The sequence below is a fragment of the Pipistrellus kuhlii genome, unplaced genomic scaffold (assembly GCF_014108245.1).
Source record: "Pipistrellus kuhlii isolate mPipKuh1 unplaced genomic scaffold, mPipKuh1.p scaffold_m20_p_1, whole genome shotgun sequence".
NCBI classification, from domain to species: Eukaryota; Metazoa; Chordata; class Mammalia; order Chiroptera; family Vespertilionidae; genus Pipistrellus; species Pipistrellus kuhlii.
Window position 1 is genome coordinate 35,310,579 of NW_023425404.1, and position 17,362 is coordinate 35,327,940.

A 17,362-nucleotide genomic window follows, 5' to 3' on the forward strand; every position below is an offset into this window, starting at 1 on the left:
CACGGACCTTTAAGGCCCTTCATGATCTCATCCCTGCCACCTCTTATACTATCTTGTTAATATATGTTTTAAAAAAAATGTTTAAAAACACTTTTAAACTAGTAAAAAGCATCAAAGCATCTCAATTCATCCTCCTGGTCCAAACCAAACCCAGTTTCAGATTTATGCCTACCATGTACATGTAATCATCATCATCATGTACTACGTACCACAAAAAAGAAAAAGTGTTAAAAGGGGGAAGGGGGCATGCTTTATGCTTATACTGATACATTTATTTCCCCAATTCTCTTGATGAGACAGTTTAGTGACTAAAAAGAAAATTAATAGCATGTGTCGATATAAAAATATGATTAATGACTTTTTGAGATTAAAGTGTCATCATCTTGATCATTAGGTAAAGAAAAGCCTATTAACTAACTTTCAAGTTGGGTAATTTACTCCATTAAAACAGGGTCTGGTGTTTCAAGATTTAATGTATTGTTCAAATTCATGTATGCAAACAAACTCATTAAGATTCAGAAGCCTTCCTGCAGAGACTCACTGCACTTAGAATTCAGTGCTCTAACAGAAGACATCCAACTGGAGATTTAATGGAAACATTTGTCTTTTCTAGACAGGACACTCTCCACTATTGTTTTTGTTTTCACCCAAAGGAGGAATTAAAAATGCCCTGAGAGTTTGCAGCAGCTGAAGGCTGCAGAGAGCTTGCTTCTTACATTACACTAACATTCTGCGCCCGAGGTCAAGGGCTGTTCTTAGACACCTCCTATGCCAGGGGAGCCCCGGCAGTCACCTTCACTCTGGGAATGAGTTTAAAAACAAATACTTCTCATTCTAGCTTTGTAAAATGCACATGGTCCTAAGCTTTAAGAACTAATTTTCAAAAGAACTGAAGCACATCCCATTATGTGACCAAAATGTTTCTGTTGGCATTTTTTTATGAAACTTGTTCTAACAAGTTACCTGGGAATAAATGAAACCCTTCACAATTTATTGAGCCTGTGTGCTAGGCCCTGTCCTAAATGCTTTACTACAGTTCATTAAACTGCTGGGCAACAGTCCTGTGCAGAAGAGGGGGCTGGGACAAGGAAGGTAAAAGACTTGACATCACCCAGCTGATAAGGAGAGTGTCATTGTGCACCTTGCAGCACACCACCTCCTTAACCATAGTCCATCTTTTGTTTTCAATATTTCTGAGTCTACGACAGAAAGGCACAGTGGTTAAAAACACAGACTCTGGAACCAAAGAACCTGAGTTGGTTTAACCACTTACCAGCTGTGTGACCTTGAGAAGGTATTCAACCATTCTGTGCCTCAATTACCTCATTTGGAAAATGGAAATAACAACAGAACGCACCTAAGAGGTTGTTGTAAGAATCAAAGGAGTCAATTCATTAAAAAAAAATGCTAATTCATATAAAATGCCTAGAAGTGTACCTGGTATACAGTAAGCAGCCGATAAATGTCAGCTCTTATCATTAAAAGCAAGTTTTTAACAATAAAGCGCCCAGGACTTACCCTCAGTGAATTGGAACTGAGTAATTCACTCACATCCGTTCACACACACATGCATTTTTTTTTTTTTTTGGGGGGGGGGGAGGGGGAAATCTCCCATGTGCCAAAGATGTTATACAAACAATAATTTGTTCATTCTCAAAAACAAAATGAAACAAAAATCTGGCAAGGGAATTACTATCCTCCCGTTGTCAATAAGGAAAATTGACCAAGGCTCTCAAATAGGAAGTAGCAGACTCGGAATTCAAATTTAAGAGTTTCTATCTAAAATATCCAGGTTCTTTTCTCTATACAATGCTATTTTGAGTTATTTCTACTTTTCTGTTTCATCAGGGAGTCACAGGTTATCATTTAGGAGCAGAGGTCACTTTTGAGTGAACCTGGCACAACATTCCCTTTTGCTTATGAAGAAATGGAAGCCCAGGAAGTTTACTATCGTGCGCAAAGTCCTATAACAAAAGCCATCGCTGGGGGCACACCACTATTCTTTCCTCTCCCATGTTGGTGGCCCGCCTCTAGGAGGCCTCAGCCTTGCTCCTAATCTTTTCGGGGCTCAGAGAAACCAAATGACCACTGTACACATTAAGAATGCAACAGATGAAGAAACACGTACCATTTGCAACTGCATGGACGGACCTGAAGGGCATCATGCTAAATGAAATCTGCCAGTTGGAGAAAGTTAAGTATCACATGATCTCACTCATTTGTGGAATATAGCAAACAACATAAACTGATGAACAAAAATAGAGCCAGAGGGAAAAAATATTTTAGAATGTAATCCTGTTATTTGCAGATTTTTAATATTTCCTACAACTTTTGCAATATTATTCTAGGTTAGTACAGTATTGGTAATATTATATTTAAAATATTTTTTCTTGAAATATGAATGTTTAGTGCATGTAATATTATCATGTTTAAAATTGTCTTTCTTGAAATATTAATTTTTATTGCATGTAAATGGCTAATTATTTTGTTAAAAAAATTATATAGATTTCTAAAAAAATTAAAAAAAAATGCAACAGCTAAGAGAAGATCCAGGGTCTCCCCTCTGTGACAAGTTTATGAATTTTAGCATATGGACTTATATCAAATTCAGCTGATTGGGCCTTTATGCTTCCTGGCTCACTGTACCATTCTGGAGACCCAGGTTTAGCAAATAAATGTTAGTCTATTCCAGTGGTCAGCAAACTCATTAGTCAATAGAGCAGCAAACCCTGGCTCGTGAGCCACATGTGGCTCTTGAGCCGAGGTTTGCCGACCACTGGTCTAGTCTATAATGCACTATGAGGAAAATTCTGCCAAACAAAACCCAGTGGAGAGAAAATTTCACCCTGAAAAAAAAGGAAAGGACAAGCTGACATGAGGTGCAAGCCTAATTTGCCAAAGGAAAAAGGCTCACAATTATAGTGATGTTCCAGTCTAAGGCCAACAGCATTCAAGCTTAACAAGCCAACGGCCCCATGTGGAGAGGCAGTGCTGAGATTTCTGATATAATTAGTTTCCTTTAAGTAGAAGAGTTGGATTCATAATTAAATGCTGTTGCCTCCTGCCCACATTTTGCTGTGCATCTATTTGATTGCTTCCTAGGGGACTGTGTTAGAGGTCAGGAGACAACCCGAAACCACAATTCCACTGACCTCCTAGGGCTGACAGGCAGTGTGATGCACGTTTGCAATGGCTGTTCCTGGGGCCTGGCTAGGAAGAGGCAGATTTCATCTTTCCACTCAACACACTTCTCCAGAGTTCCCTGGTCAGTTTACACAGTTCTCACAGACCCCTGGAGGTGACCGCTACCACAGGCTACGTGCCAGTGCATGAAGTCCCACGGCACACTCCTGAGCCATTCTGAGAGGGGCAGGTTGTCGGGGACGGGCTGTGGTTCAGAACTGAAGTGTGAGGCTTGAGTCATGTCTCCTCTACCTATTTACTCGATCAAATTAATGACCCTCTCAGAACCTCAGCTTCCTTGTCCAGAACATGGAGATACTAACCTCTGTCCATGGACAGGATTATTGAGAGGTTTAAGTGGCAAAGTACTTTGTACACAGTAAAGGTCCCCGTGAAGGTAAGGGGCCCCTGAGATGGTCTGCTAATCTCCTAACTGGTCTCTGGGTGTAAAATCCCTGGTGACTGCGCTCTCAGTCCAGATCCTGAACAGGTTTCAAATCCCTCCACAGTCTCCGCTCTACTACCCTCCCACCTTACCCCTTGTTACATATCCCCCTTCCCTGGAGGCTGTAGCCAAGCAGGATTTCTCCGAATTCTTCCCAAGGCTGGACTGGCTGGCCCATTTACCCAACTGATTCCTTCTGGTTCTGATTTTAGATTAGGTGTCATTTCTTCCTAGAAATTTTCCTCTATCTCTCCTCTCTACTTTCATATCATTTTCTATTTATCCCTTGTGGCCCGTTTCATCATTGTATTAAAACTGCCTTGATACTTGTTACTCTTTCCCCTCTCGAAGACTAAATAATGTTGCTCATTGAATGAGTGAAGTTAGTGACCTACTGGACAAATCACTGAAGCTCCCTTCCCCAGCCTCTGCTTTTTACCAATTAAAACAACAAAGGCCAAAAAAGAAAAGGGGAAAAAAAAAGGCCAGGAGAGGATTGAAGACTTGGCCAAAGCAAATGGTTACTCAAAGGCGGAGATGTACTTGGACCTTATATCTCCTAGTTCAATCTCTGATTCTTCTCCCACAAAATGTTGACTATGCCCAGACATTATGCTATATCATCAATGTCTTTTTATGGCAAGAGAACTGGAGGCAGATGAGGAATAAGAGAAAAGAGACTAGTATTCAGAAAACCAATGCTCAAGGCCAGGCCTGTGACCTCAGGCACACAGTTCTCTGAACCTCAGGCCCCGCATCTGTCAAAGGGAAATTTAGCATCAGCCTACCTAAGCAGCAAAAGGCTTCCTATTATTTTAGATGATCTTTCATCTATTTCACCATATTGTACATGAAGAAAATAAGTTAATTTGAAAATACTTTATTTATCTCCTTTGACGTAATATTTTTCCAACTTTAAAGTCCTTATTTTTCTGATGACATTTAGCTTTATTATTGAAACCAGGCATTTTTAAAGGACAAGATTCTAAAACATTAAGCGGTTTCTTTACTACCGAGACAGGATAGTAAGAAGCTAGGAAAATTCCTTGACCAAGTGGAATGGGGAAACTGAGACAGAGAGCTGCACAGACTGGCTGAGCAGTTTACCGCCAGATGAAGGTCACCTCCCTAGAGATAGCATCTAGGCCTCAGTTGTATCGGGTCTAGTAATAATTAATGTCGTTTTTAAACATTCGTTTAAAATCTTGCTTGGCGTTGACTTGTATTGACATAACCTTCAAACACGTGGTATCTACAGAACGTGTGAAGTGCAATTAACAAGTTTTGCTTGAAAAAGTTTGTGTTTGGTTTGGTTTTTGTTGCAAAACTAGGGCTAAGAAGATGGCGGATGAAGAGCATATTCGGCACTGCATGCTTTACGAGTTCCAATTAGGAAGAAAAGCAAGTGAGGCTGCAAAAAACATCTGTAGTGCTCTTGGTCAAGATGCAGTTAGCGCCAGAAAATGCCAGCATTGGTTTGAGAAATTTCGCGAGGGAAATTTTTCGTTAGATGACGAGAGTGGTCGAGGCCGTGTGTCCAATTTTGATCAAGAAGCTCTTCAAGCTCTTTTGGTGCAAAATCCTCAAATTACCCAACAAGAGCTTGCGACAACTTTAAATTGTTCACAAAAACCAATTTCCAATCAATTGCGTGCACTTGGCAAAGTCCAAAAGTTTGGAAAATGGGTTCCTCATGAGTTGACCGACAACAACCGTAATCAGAGTCACAATTTGCAGTTCGCTCCTCTCTCGTCAAAACCGTTTGCCGTTTTTAGAGCAAATTGTTACCGGAGATGAAAAATGGATGCTGTATGTTAATTTGAAAAGGCGGCCTCAATGGTTGGACAAAAATGAGGCTCCGCAGCCCACGCCAAAACCTGACTTGCATGCGAAAAAAGTGATGTTGTGTGTTTGGTGGAATTTTAAAGGAATTCTTCATTATGAACTTTTACCATCTAACCAAACCATTACAAGTGCAGTGTATAGTGCCCAATTAGAAAGGTTAGCCCAAGCTTTAAGAGAAAAAGAACCCGCGCTGATTAATCGGAAGGGCGTAATTCTTCACCACGATAACGCACGACCGCATACTGCAATCACTGCTGAAAAACTGCGCCAGTTGGAATGGGAAGTTCTCCCTCAACCTGCATATTCTCCTGATATTGCCCCTTCCGATTACCATTTGTTTCGTTCTTTGCAAAACTTTCTTCTTGGAAAAAAATTTAATAATGAAGAATGCCTCAAAAATGCATTGACCGAATTTTTGGCATCAAAATCACAAGAATTTTACAACAGAGGGATTAAAATGCTTCCTGAGCGTTGGGCACAAGTAGTAGAAAACAACGGCAACTATATTGTTGATTAAATTTTGTTGTATTGTTTAAATAAATTCGATTTAAAAAAGTATTAGAAAACGACATTAATTATTACTAGACCTAATATTTCAGCTCCAGGCCCAGAAAAGCAGCAAAGCCAGGTGGGCAAGGCCAGGATCAGCTGCAGTGAGTAATGACCTCCTGCCCTGATAGCTCTTTACCGACCCCGAAAGAACACACCTGTAAAAAGGATGCGTATGCTACTGAAACTCTCCCTTGAGACCTCCCCTACAGTCCCTGCCTGCAAGACAGATAAAAACCCTCAAATCAAAGGACCCCTGACCCGCTCTCCCTCTGGGAAGCACATCTGTGGCTTTCCCTGCTCTCTCTGCTTCCCTGACTTCGTCCCCCACAGGCACGCACTACTAACCTCTCAGGGAATCCACAAAACTTGCAACCAGAGGAGCAAGGGGCTGTGGCAGCTTGTCCCAGGCTAGCCCCCTGACCCTGTCCCCAAAGGCCCCCTTTCTCTGGCTTCCCAGAGAGCTAAGGCAGCCAAGCCTAAGCTCTCCTGTAGCTTCTATGCTAGGTCCTTCTTTGTTTCACGTTCCCCAGCTTTAATAAACATACCCTCATTGTCACCGGGACTTGTGTTGTGAAATCTTTTCTGCACGAAGTCAAGAACTCTCACACTACAGACTGGCCCAAGGCGGACCCACTCAGGGCCAAGACCCCTGTCCAGTAACAGAACTATTATACAAAAAGTTTAACTGACAAGATCAACACAGGCTGGGCTTGAATAAACTAATGCTACTACAGTGCTTCTTCCTTCCGTCTTCATGTCATCAAAATGCTAGTGTCCACTTGCAAAAAGAACCCTTACCCACCATCATTAATTGAAAAATGAAAAGTACAACTCCCCTCCCCCCTTTTTTTTAGAGAGAGAGGAAGGGAGAGGGAGACAAGGAGAGGTAATAAATCAGTAACCTCCCATAAACACCCGTACTGAGGTCTGAGCTTGCAGCCTAGGCAGGTGTCCTGACCAGCATCAAACCATTGGCCTTTCAATGCAGGGAATTACACTCAACCAACTGAGCTACACAGGCGCAGGCCACACCCTTTTTTCTTTACAAATACTGCTTGATTTCATAGACTCACAGAATGTTGGGGCCAGAAGAAACTCGGAAGACTATAGAAGCCGGCACTTGCCTGCATTAGGAGAAAGCAGGCCTAGTTTAATGTCCTTGGGAGGGGCTTGTGCCGTGACTGCCTGGAAGCATGCACCGCTTGTTTTTCAGAGTGCTATATATATTCTATTTTGCAACAATAAAGAGATAATTTAAAAATGTGGTAAATCATATAATGACATCACAGCATATATTTAAAATTAAAATCTAAAGGGCCATGATACACACCTCTGATTATTGCATATGCATGTTTTTTTAATTTTAATTATAACGGAATTTTGTGAAAGTGAAAGAAATTAGTTGGATTGTCCCATGAATATTTCATGCTTCTATAAGAACTGGAGATCTTCAAAACAATAGTAAATAGAGAAAATGGCACATGTATTTTGTGTCTGATTGGCACCCTTATCAGTACGTCACTGTTTGCTACTGGTAATAACTGAGACAAGTACCAGTACCAGTTTTTAATCTTCTAGTTCTAAACAACAAAAGAGAGCAATACAGTCAGAAATCATTAATTCTCAGACTGCGTTAAGCACTAATTTCTAAACACAATAGTTCACTCCAATTGCCAACCAAAGCAAAAGCAAGAGACTGAACAAATAGACAAAGAAATCAATAGGAGAGGAGAGTACAATGTTGTTTTCATTATTCTCTTTCCAATCCAATTCCCTCTCCCCAAGTCTCGGTATGGGTGAAGTGTTAATGAAGAGAGTGGAATGAGAAAGTGGTCTGGGTCATTCAAAAAATGGAAGAATTGTTTTCTAAGCCATCTCAAGATTTTATTCAGGGACCTTCAGAAGAAAACAAAGTTAAATATTCTTTATTGAAAACCATAAAACAGCTACTCAATCCAAATTCATAAGCAACTAACAAATTACAGTAGGGTTAGTCACTGACATCTCAGAACACAAGCCCTTTTTTGTAATGGATTTTGTGTATTTTGTTGTTAAACAAAAATGTCAACTTCCATGGCTAAAAGTCCTTTTCAAAGGAAGCGTTTATTGGGCCATTGCTAGCAAGAAAAAAAAAAAAAAATCAGGTCTGGGGGTATAAAGTCTAAACCACCACCAGCAAGTGGAAAAGACAACATGCTGGCCATCCTGGAGTTGGCCAGCCTTTTCATACATGAAGTAGGGGAAGAAACGTGTACATTGTTGTGAAAGAACTTACTTTGGCTGTAGATAAAGGGGGTGGGAGAAGGAAGGCAAAGCAGGGCTAGTTCTGGGAGAAGTGCTCCTTTGGATTGGTTATGGGTAACAGTATGAAAAGTTCATGTGTAAACAGATGCGAAGGCACCAGGGTTTGATGGCATCTGGCTATCTTCTCTTTACATAATAGCCACCTGGATGTTAATTCAAAGTTCTGACATATGCTCAGGAATGTGAGCAGTCTTGTTAGCTGGCCACAGCTATGAACAGCCTAACTGCTCTGTCTTTCTCTCACTCTATGGCCCACTGTAACTTAATCAAGCACATTTCAGAATTTTTTTCCTTGTCAGTGTGTATGACATTAGAATTCTGCAATTCCAGATAAATAAATATTGTATAAGATCCTAAGGAAAAAAACTCTAAAAATTCAACTTTTAGATAGACCACCTATATTTCATGTTAAAACCTGATCACATATTTTAGAGATTGTTTTATCACTTTATACATCAGGAAAATATCTATGAGTTGTTAAAATAATTATTGCCAAGTTCTTTGCCAAAACAGGCAAAATTATAGTGTGATGTGGAGGGAGTCACGTCAGTCCAAGCTTTGCCAACAGAAAGCTGTGCAACACTACACACATTGCTTAACTGCTTTGTGGCTGGTTTATATCATGATGAAGAGAGAGTCCAAAGATTTCACAACACGAGTGCTTTGAAATTCTACAATGCTGTCATCAGTCTACCTCAGTGATGATAAGCCTATATTTAATGTACATTAAGGACATGCAGAGCTTTAGCATTTTCTCCTGGGAGCAAAGAATTAAAATTCATGTCCAGCAACAGATGACTTATTAAACTGATGCTGAATGCTACAGGTAGGACTGCAAGCAAATACTTCATCACAGCCAAGAAGCAGGGCTGCTTCGGAATCTGTTTCCAAACTGTTTCTACCACTGTATGTGGCCTCCCAAAGGAAGTCCTGAGTAACTAAGTAACACAAAATAAAACAAAAAGCAGGCTTATTTCTTCTTCTACAATCAGGCATCCACTTCCTTTAAAGTTCTTGTTATTCAAATCAAAATAAGAAAAGTCCAAAAAACACAAATTTTAGGACTTTTCTATGTTCAGTAGGAAAAGGAGAAAATGACATATCTCCAGACATTAAAATTTAGACACAATGCATTGGATAGATATCTACTCACTTTAGAAAATAGACAGCTTATGTATATGACAGTCGTCGGCAAACTCATTAGTCAACAGAGCCAAATATCCACAATTGAAATTTCTTTTGAGAACCAAATTTTTTAAACTTAAACTTCTTCTAATGCCACTTCTTCAAAATAGACATGATATTTTGTGGAAGAGCCACAGTCAAGGGGCCAAAGAGCTGCATGTGGCTCACGAGCCACCGTTTGCCGACCACTGGTGTATGACATTGCCACCTACTCTCTCCCTCCACTGCCATGGCAGACATCAGTAATCCGTGTGGAAAAGACAAGCTTGCTAAGCTCAGACAGGACCTCAGGATTCTATACAACGCAGCATTCCAGATGGCCCCTAACAACCTGTCAGTATTGGCATTCATAATAATAAAGCCTATTTCAGCCCAGCTTTGCATATTCCTCAGCGTACAATGCCAAAATATTGAAATGGATCTTCAACGTCAGCCACTTCCTGATAGTTTGGAGATACAGTAAAACCTTAACTTAAACAATAAAATGATAATGTTTTCCTATAATAAGAGCAGAGAACATAACTGCAAACATTAGTTCTAGCCCAGACACTATACTATTCCAGTGAGATGTGCAAGTGGTTCTATATAATAAAGGTTTATATTCTTCCTTTTAAAAATAGAATTTGGCTTTATTCAACACAAACAGTGAATTCCAATCCACTCACTATCCTGTCACTCACCCGAGTGCTGGGCAGAACACAGACACAAACAGAGCTCCATCTGCTAATTAAAACTGGGCACAAAACTGTTAACAGGCATCTGTTGCATTGTTTGAATCTAATGGGCAGAGACAAAGCTGAAATGGCTCTTCAAAAGCAAACCCAGTGATTTCACTCATTTTCTCTTTGGTATTTATGTTAGTGGGGGGTTGGAAGCATGGTGTTAAAACAGCTTATTACAGAGTCTGAAAGATAAGTGAAATATCTTGCATATTTTAAAACATCCCTTTAAAATTGATCATAGAAGGCTATACAACATTTTATACTGGGGTAAATACCATTCTTGTGTAAAGAATTCATAGTAAGCACTTTTAATCTTACCTCAGACATTATCTAATCATCTATAACTATGAAAGAAAATAACTAAAATCCAAGCAATGCTTTACAACTTATTCAGTGCTTTCACAATTCATCCAGCCAGTCATTCATCTGTCCAATTGAGTTGTCATTTAATACAGGCATAGGAGATTTAAGAGATGAATAAGACTTGATTCCCGCCCTAGGGAATTCACAGAAACCCTGAAAAAATGGTTCTGTATTATTACATTCTATTATAGATGAAAAAACAAAGGCCAGAGAAGGACAACTGATTCCCTAAAGGCCAGAAAACCAGGAAAGGCAGATGTCAGGACATAAACCCAGATCTGACTCCAAACCCATTGCTCTTCTTAACATGCCACGCCATTTCCCTAGCACCAAACATGAGCAAGTCCACTTCATTGGCTACTTATATGTCGGAAGATCCACATTAGGTTATGTTCCACAATATGATTACTCACAACCTAAATCTACTACCTCATCCCCACTACAATGTCCTTCTCATCCTACTAGGAAACACTCTTTCCTACCAAATTCTTCCAAGCAGCAATTCCACCACACGCAAGAGAGCTGGTCCTAGGACCGCTCAGTGTGCAGGCAGTCAAACCTAAACTAGAACCAGCTTCAGGCCATGCCAGCAGCATCCTGGCCTTCCATTTCTGATTCCACAGTTCTGCTCGGATTCAGATTCAGTTAAAAAACTAACTGCTATTTTTTTTTCCCCTTGGTTTGCCTTATCTTTACAGATTAGACTTATTTCTCTCTACCACAATATGCAAACCAATTTCCCTCCAGCTTTTCTCAGTGGATCCAAATAATCTTGGTGCTGTTGCCAAGAGAATCTCCTCCTCCCTGATTTGCTGCCATGCAGAACAGCTGGCCAAGTTCTTTATGAAAGTACACTTATGCTTAAGACATATCAAAATCTGTAGCCAGGACACACTTTCCCTGCTCTCCTCCTTAATTTTTGGGTGGCTTTTTTTTTTTTTTTTTTTTTTTTCATTTGCTAGGACACAAACAGAGGAGATGAGTTTAACCCTTTACGACCAAGTATGAAATTCTACATTTTTCTGAAAAAGATAGGAAGTCTACTGACAGCTTTGAAAGAACACATGACATTGAAATGAGGCTTCATGTACAAAATGTTCAGTTTGAAGTTGAATGTTCTGTGCATATTTTTGTTTGCGAGGATGAAACGAATGAAAACAACTATAAAAATTAAAATCAACTTGCTCTACATATCTGGACTACGCTCAGCCAAATGTTGATATCATCTTGGCTAAAAATGTAAACATGACAAAGTTTGTTTTTTCAGTCAATAAGTCTTGATAAAAGCTTTGAATTGCTACCAATGAAAAACAGTTTTTAATAAAGTTGGGGTCAGCAAACGTTTTATATTTAGAGTAAATATTTTTAAGCTTTGTGGAACACATATGGTAGTCTTTGTTTTGCTTGATTTTTTTTTTAATAACCCTTTAATACTGTAAAAATCTACTCTGATTGTGGGCTGCAAAAAAACAGGCTGCAGGCCACATTGGCCTATGGGCAAGTTTGTCAACCCCTGATTTTGAGGAAACTGAATCCAAGAAAAAAAAAAATGCAATGTTACAGAAGAAAAGTGCTCTGGTGAGAGAAGGCAGCAACAACTGGCAGCATCCCCTTATTAATATGATTGCATTAGTTATTTTGCACATGGAAGGAATTTTAATGACAGGGTGCCCTTTGATCTCCTAACCTGAAACCACAGACAGAGCAAAGGGCAGCTCCAGGATGCTGAGCTGTCCCTGTATGCACTCCTGTAGCACTCTGAACCACTGTATGGGCATTTACTATTTCCAGGAACAGATCTGGTTAATCAAAGTGGGAATATTTAACTTTCTCCCCATAAAGCAGCAAAATCTAATTTCTTCCTAGAAAAGGTGGTGACAAATTTATGGAGATGGTCATACTGATTAGATATAGCAGCAGCTTGACTGTGAAAAGTGACACAGACTTGGATTTGGAGTGCTCTGGAGGCTCTGTTACAACCAGCTGTGAACTTGACAATGTCAACTTAACCTTCATTTTCTTATTTATAAAATTGGGGCAGGGGCATAAAGTAGATAATCTCTAAGACTTTTTCTGCTGTCAAACTATGTCTATACTAAAATGAAACCACTCAGGAAATACCCTAACCGGAAGACGGGGTGGGGGTGTGGGGGTGGGGCTCGGTGAGGGCTGGGGGCAGGCTGGAGGAAAGAAAGCAAAGGGAAGAAGCTTAGATTGTCTTGTTAGAGAACAGGATCTGGTTTTCTTTTTCTTCTACTAGCACCTTATTCAGTGCAGGTCATCCCAATATGTCCATGTGCCCTCTTTCAATATTAAAATGCACCCACATCCTGGAGGAAATATAACACATAGCTAACTGTATATCCATTTCCTGGTTGTCTTAATGTTACATTTTATAGACATTTAATTAAGCATTAATTATGATTATGTAAGAGGTTTGGGAAGCCAATTAAAAAACCTTTTTCAATTCTCAAATATTTGAACTGAAAGCTACCTGCTCCTAGGCACTGGGCCTATCATTTCAAATGGGTGAAACAATCTTACTCAATAGTTGACAAATATTATCTGACTGATAGGCTGGAAGATTCCCAGTAAGTCAGTTGAAAGAAAACATACCCTCCACCACCCAAAGAGCAAAAAGGAAATGAGGGGAGCCAGGACAGCTGAGAGAATAGCAGGGCCTTAGAGAAGTAAGGAAAAGTATCTGGGCGACAACTACTATGAAAATGAATAATTGTCGCCTTCCTCTCCTGATGGCAGATGCCTCATGAAAAGTGTCTAAAGATGGCAAGAGGCCCTTTTGAAAACTACTTAAACTTGGTCAGACCAAAACTAAGTCTTAAAATGTCCCCTCTTTAGAAGAAACAGGCACAAGGTATACCTATCTCCCAAGCCACACGCACACAAACCCCAGGCGTTAAGAAATGCGTCTTTCCTGTGACGTAGACCTTATCAGGGTTTGCCAGCAACGCGGTGGCTGGCAGACCTTGTCAAAGCCCAGTTACAATAATACAAGAACTTACGCACCTAGGAACATCAAGAAATACCTAGGACTGGGAGGAGATGAACCACCAACTCCCACTTCAACAACTTCCTATCACCTGGGAGTGGGATGGGGGTGCTGAGCGAGTAGTGGGATTTTGCTATTAGGGATGTGGACGCTCCAAACCCATGATTGTGGAAATGTTTACTACGATGGTATTAACAGTCACCTTATTTTGCTACCTTCATTTCAATTGCAAAGCATTGGGTTTCAGGTTTATAAACTCTTGTACTGTTTGAAGACAGTGTGCTACCACTTCCTGTTGGGGCTCTGGGGTGGGGTTGGGGGAGATAAGTAGAGGCAGGGAAGATTTTCCCCTCCTCCATGTCAACCGAAGACACAGCTCATCATCTCTCTTTACCACATCCACCCCACAGAAAATACAAAGACTAAGATTATTCATGAGATTCACCCCATTTATCTGTCTTACCACCTGTTCCAAACAGCGTCAGGACACTGTTTTTCATGCCTTAATAGCTGTGGCCCTCCATTGAACTGAATTGCAATCATTAAAAAAAATCTACACAAAAAGAATCCTAATCCTTTAGAATGAAAAGTGATTTTTAAAAGCTAGTATTTTAACAGACCAAAAGGAAGTAGTCACCCTTATAGGAAATGTGGGACAAAAAATAAGGCAAAAAAAAAAGGGGGGGGGACTAATAAAACTATTATAAATAAGCAAAGGTCATCCAAGGAGCATAAAAGAAATAGCATCCAAGGGACTCACTTTCAAAGCAGGAGACTGCTTCTGGGAGCGTGAAGCATAGAATGGACAAAAGACTGTCCACTCAACTTGTCAGAAATTGTCCTTTACCAACTAGACTGCAGCATGCACTCAACAATGTAAAAAGGCCACTCTAGGTTTTGAAATTAGTACCAGCATCAAAATTAACGCCCTTTCGTTGCTGTAACAGCTCCAACCAAATCTCTCGGAAATATACTTGAGACGTGACATTTTAAAATCTGCTTCCTCAGAAAAGAAAAAGTCCCACTCAAGACTGACTGCCAAGAACTTGCAACTCAAACTTCCCTAAGCCCAGACATCATTACACCCGGGAGGTTTCAGACCACTCAATTCCTATGAAAGAGGCCAGAACCAACCAGCCAACCACATAGCTTTGCCTGGTACTTGATTTGAAGAGCGCTCTATACCCAATTATGCTTTTTTTAAAAAAGAAAAATAATAATAAATTATCCTTAAAACATACAAATAATCAAATAATACTCCATAGCACTAGCCCCCAGTAATCCCAGAAATTCATGGTAAAATGTGCTGTAAGAATTCACTTGAAAGACGCTTAAGGGAGCTACTCTTAGAAGCCACAAGCATCATCCAGACAACCAAAGTTAAGATACTTAAGGCACTTAATTAACTGCAGCTATTTAACAAGGAAAAGGGTGTTAAGGTCACTTGGTTAGGCAGCTTAAAACCAGCTTTGATTTGCTCTTCGGTGCACAGTAAGTTAAGAGAACTTGTTACCTGAACACAAAGTCTTCCAGTACAAAAGTTGGAAGGACAGCTGCCAGCCCCAGATCAGGAAAAAACAAAACAAAACAAAAACCAACCCTGAATCAACTGAAAATAACCAGGGGTAGGTTGCTTGTGGTGATTCAGAGCAAAATATACAGGGACCCAGGCAGAATCCGCAGCTGAGAAGTTACTAAACATGCAAGCCCAAGAATTTAAAAATTGACAAGTGCTGCTTTTCAGGAGATAGTAGTACAGGACGCATAGTTTCCTGACCACACCGTTCCCCAAAGTCACCCATTCTCTTCATGCCCGTTAGCACTGGCACAGCACTGAAATGCTCTGTAGACCTCATCCTATCATTAGTCACTTTTTCTCTTTTCCCTGCACTTGATCCAGAGGAAGTGAGGACAGAAAATGCTAACAGTGCTCCCGGTTCCTGAAGAAAGTCCTGCTTTCTCCCCCACTCTCCTCCCCCTTTCCCACCTCCTCTGTCTTCGCAGCTCAATCTCTCTGCTGAGTGCCCAGCCTCCTTCCCCCCTTTTTCTCTCCCACCAGCTCCTCTTCACTTTCCCCGCCACGTACCCCCAATCTGTCCTCTGGTCCCCTGAACCCTGCTATTCCTACCCCCCAGTTTCCTTCTGCCCCGGCCAGGACATCTCCGCCCGGACCCCCGCGCCCTGCCCCTCCGCTCCTGACCACTCACTCCCCTGCATCCCCTCCCGCCGCGGGACTCGCACCGTTCTTGCCCCGAGTCTTTCTCTTCCTATACTTCCCCCAACCCTTCATTTCCCCTTCACATTTCCTTCCTCTTTCCTGTCTTCTAATCCAATTCACACCCACTATCCCTTTCTCTCTCCCCGTGAGATGTCTTGTGTTACACACACACACACACACACACACACACACACACACACACACACTTTGTCCCCCTAACACCCTCCCCAGTCACCCGCCAACCCGCTCGTTTCCCCCACCACCCTTGAGTCCTTGTTCCATTGGTTCCCCTTTGCCTTTCTTTGCCCCCAAGTTTCCCCTTCACCTCCCAGCCTCGCATCTCCGCCCGCCCCTTTCCGCTCTCCCACTGCCCTCGCCGTCCCGCCGTCCCCGGGGGGGGGAGGGGGGTCCTCTCCCGGGGGCCCCCAAGCCTTCCCCCTTCCCCGCTCCAGGCCCCCTCGCCCTCGCCCCCGGTTTCTCACTCCCCGTCCCCGGCTGCGGCCCCTCCCTCACCGATGGTGGAGATGAAGGTGGTGTTAAAGGCGTCCTCCGAAAAGCGGAAAAGGAGGCAGGTCTTGCCCACCCCCGAGTCGCCGATCAGCAGCAGCTTGAACAGATAATCGTACGTCTTCGCCATCTTCTCGCTCCGGCCCGTCTGACCCGGGAGCGAGAGCGGCGGCGGAGCGAGGCGGAGAGGGGGCCGCGGCGAGGGGGCGTGCCCGCCCAGCCGCCGCGCGCCCCGCCCCTAGCCCCGCCCCTTCCCTCGGAGAAGGCCTGCGCGCCCCGCCCCGCCTGGCCAATCCGCGGCGGCTTTGTCATCACCGCCCCGAAACCCAGGGCTTCATGGGACTTGTAGTTCCTTTGAGAAGCTTCGGGCGTGCCTGGCGTGTCTGGCTGCTGGTTGTGCGGACTGCCCCGCAGGATAAAAGAAGGTCCGCTTTGGGAGGGGCGCCCCGGTGGACGAGGCGTTTCCGTCCAAGTTAGGAAGGGAGGCTCAGTTTCGCACTCTGCGTACCGCGCCTGTGGATTATCTGCAGTGCATTATCGGGTACTCAACTTCTTTGTGTGTGGGCGGCTTTCAAATCCAGGACCTCGGAATCTGAATCCCGCGGTTCCTGCAGCTCTGCCGCCAGGACTCAGAGCTAAAATGCTTTCTTTCCTTATCGCCGCTATGGCACAGCCTGTGGATTATCTGCAGTGCATTATCTGGCTTCTCCTCCAGTTCCTGCCCTGCACAACCTCTAAGCCCCCTCCCGCAGCCCTTCAATTACAGAGCTGGAAAAGAATGATTGCCATTCTAACTTGAACCACACTCATGTTCTCTTCTTCAGATTTCCAGACCAAAGCCAAATACGATGGGTAGAGGATCTGCTATGCAGATCACTCCCCTCTCCCCGCTGCAGGATGGATAAAAAAAAATAAAAAATAAAAAACTTGAAATTGAACATAATAGGATTGTGCTATAGGTCTATGTCCTTAAAAATTACAAGCATCATGCAAAGCAGGAATTATGACCATGGGAATCTAAAACCTAT

At 42.2% G+C, this 17,362-nt stretch overlaps 1 protein-coding gene across 2 annotated transcripts in view; it reads right to left on the bottom strand.

Moving 5' to 3' along the window:
* Window positions 1-16,551, bottom strand: part of RAB8B (RAB8B, member RAS oncogene family) — a 61,945-nt gene extending 45,394 nt beyond the window's left edge. The window contains exon 1 of one of the 2 annotated variants that reach the window (XM_036439765.2): window positions 16,341-16,551. In XM_036439765.2, coding sequence (XP_036295658.1) covers window positions 16,341-16,464 — 124 coding nt within the window. In that variant the 5' untranslated portion in view covers window positions 16,465-16,551. The remainder of the gene's footprint in view (window positions 1-16,340) is intronic. The other variant, XM_036439760.2, reaches the window with a different exon arrangement.
* Window positions 16,552-17,362: the final 811 nt, after the last annotated feature.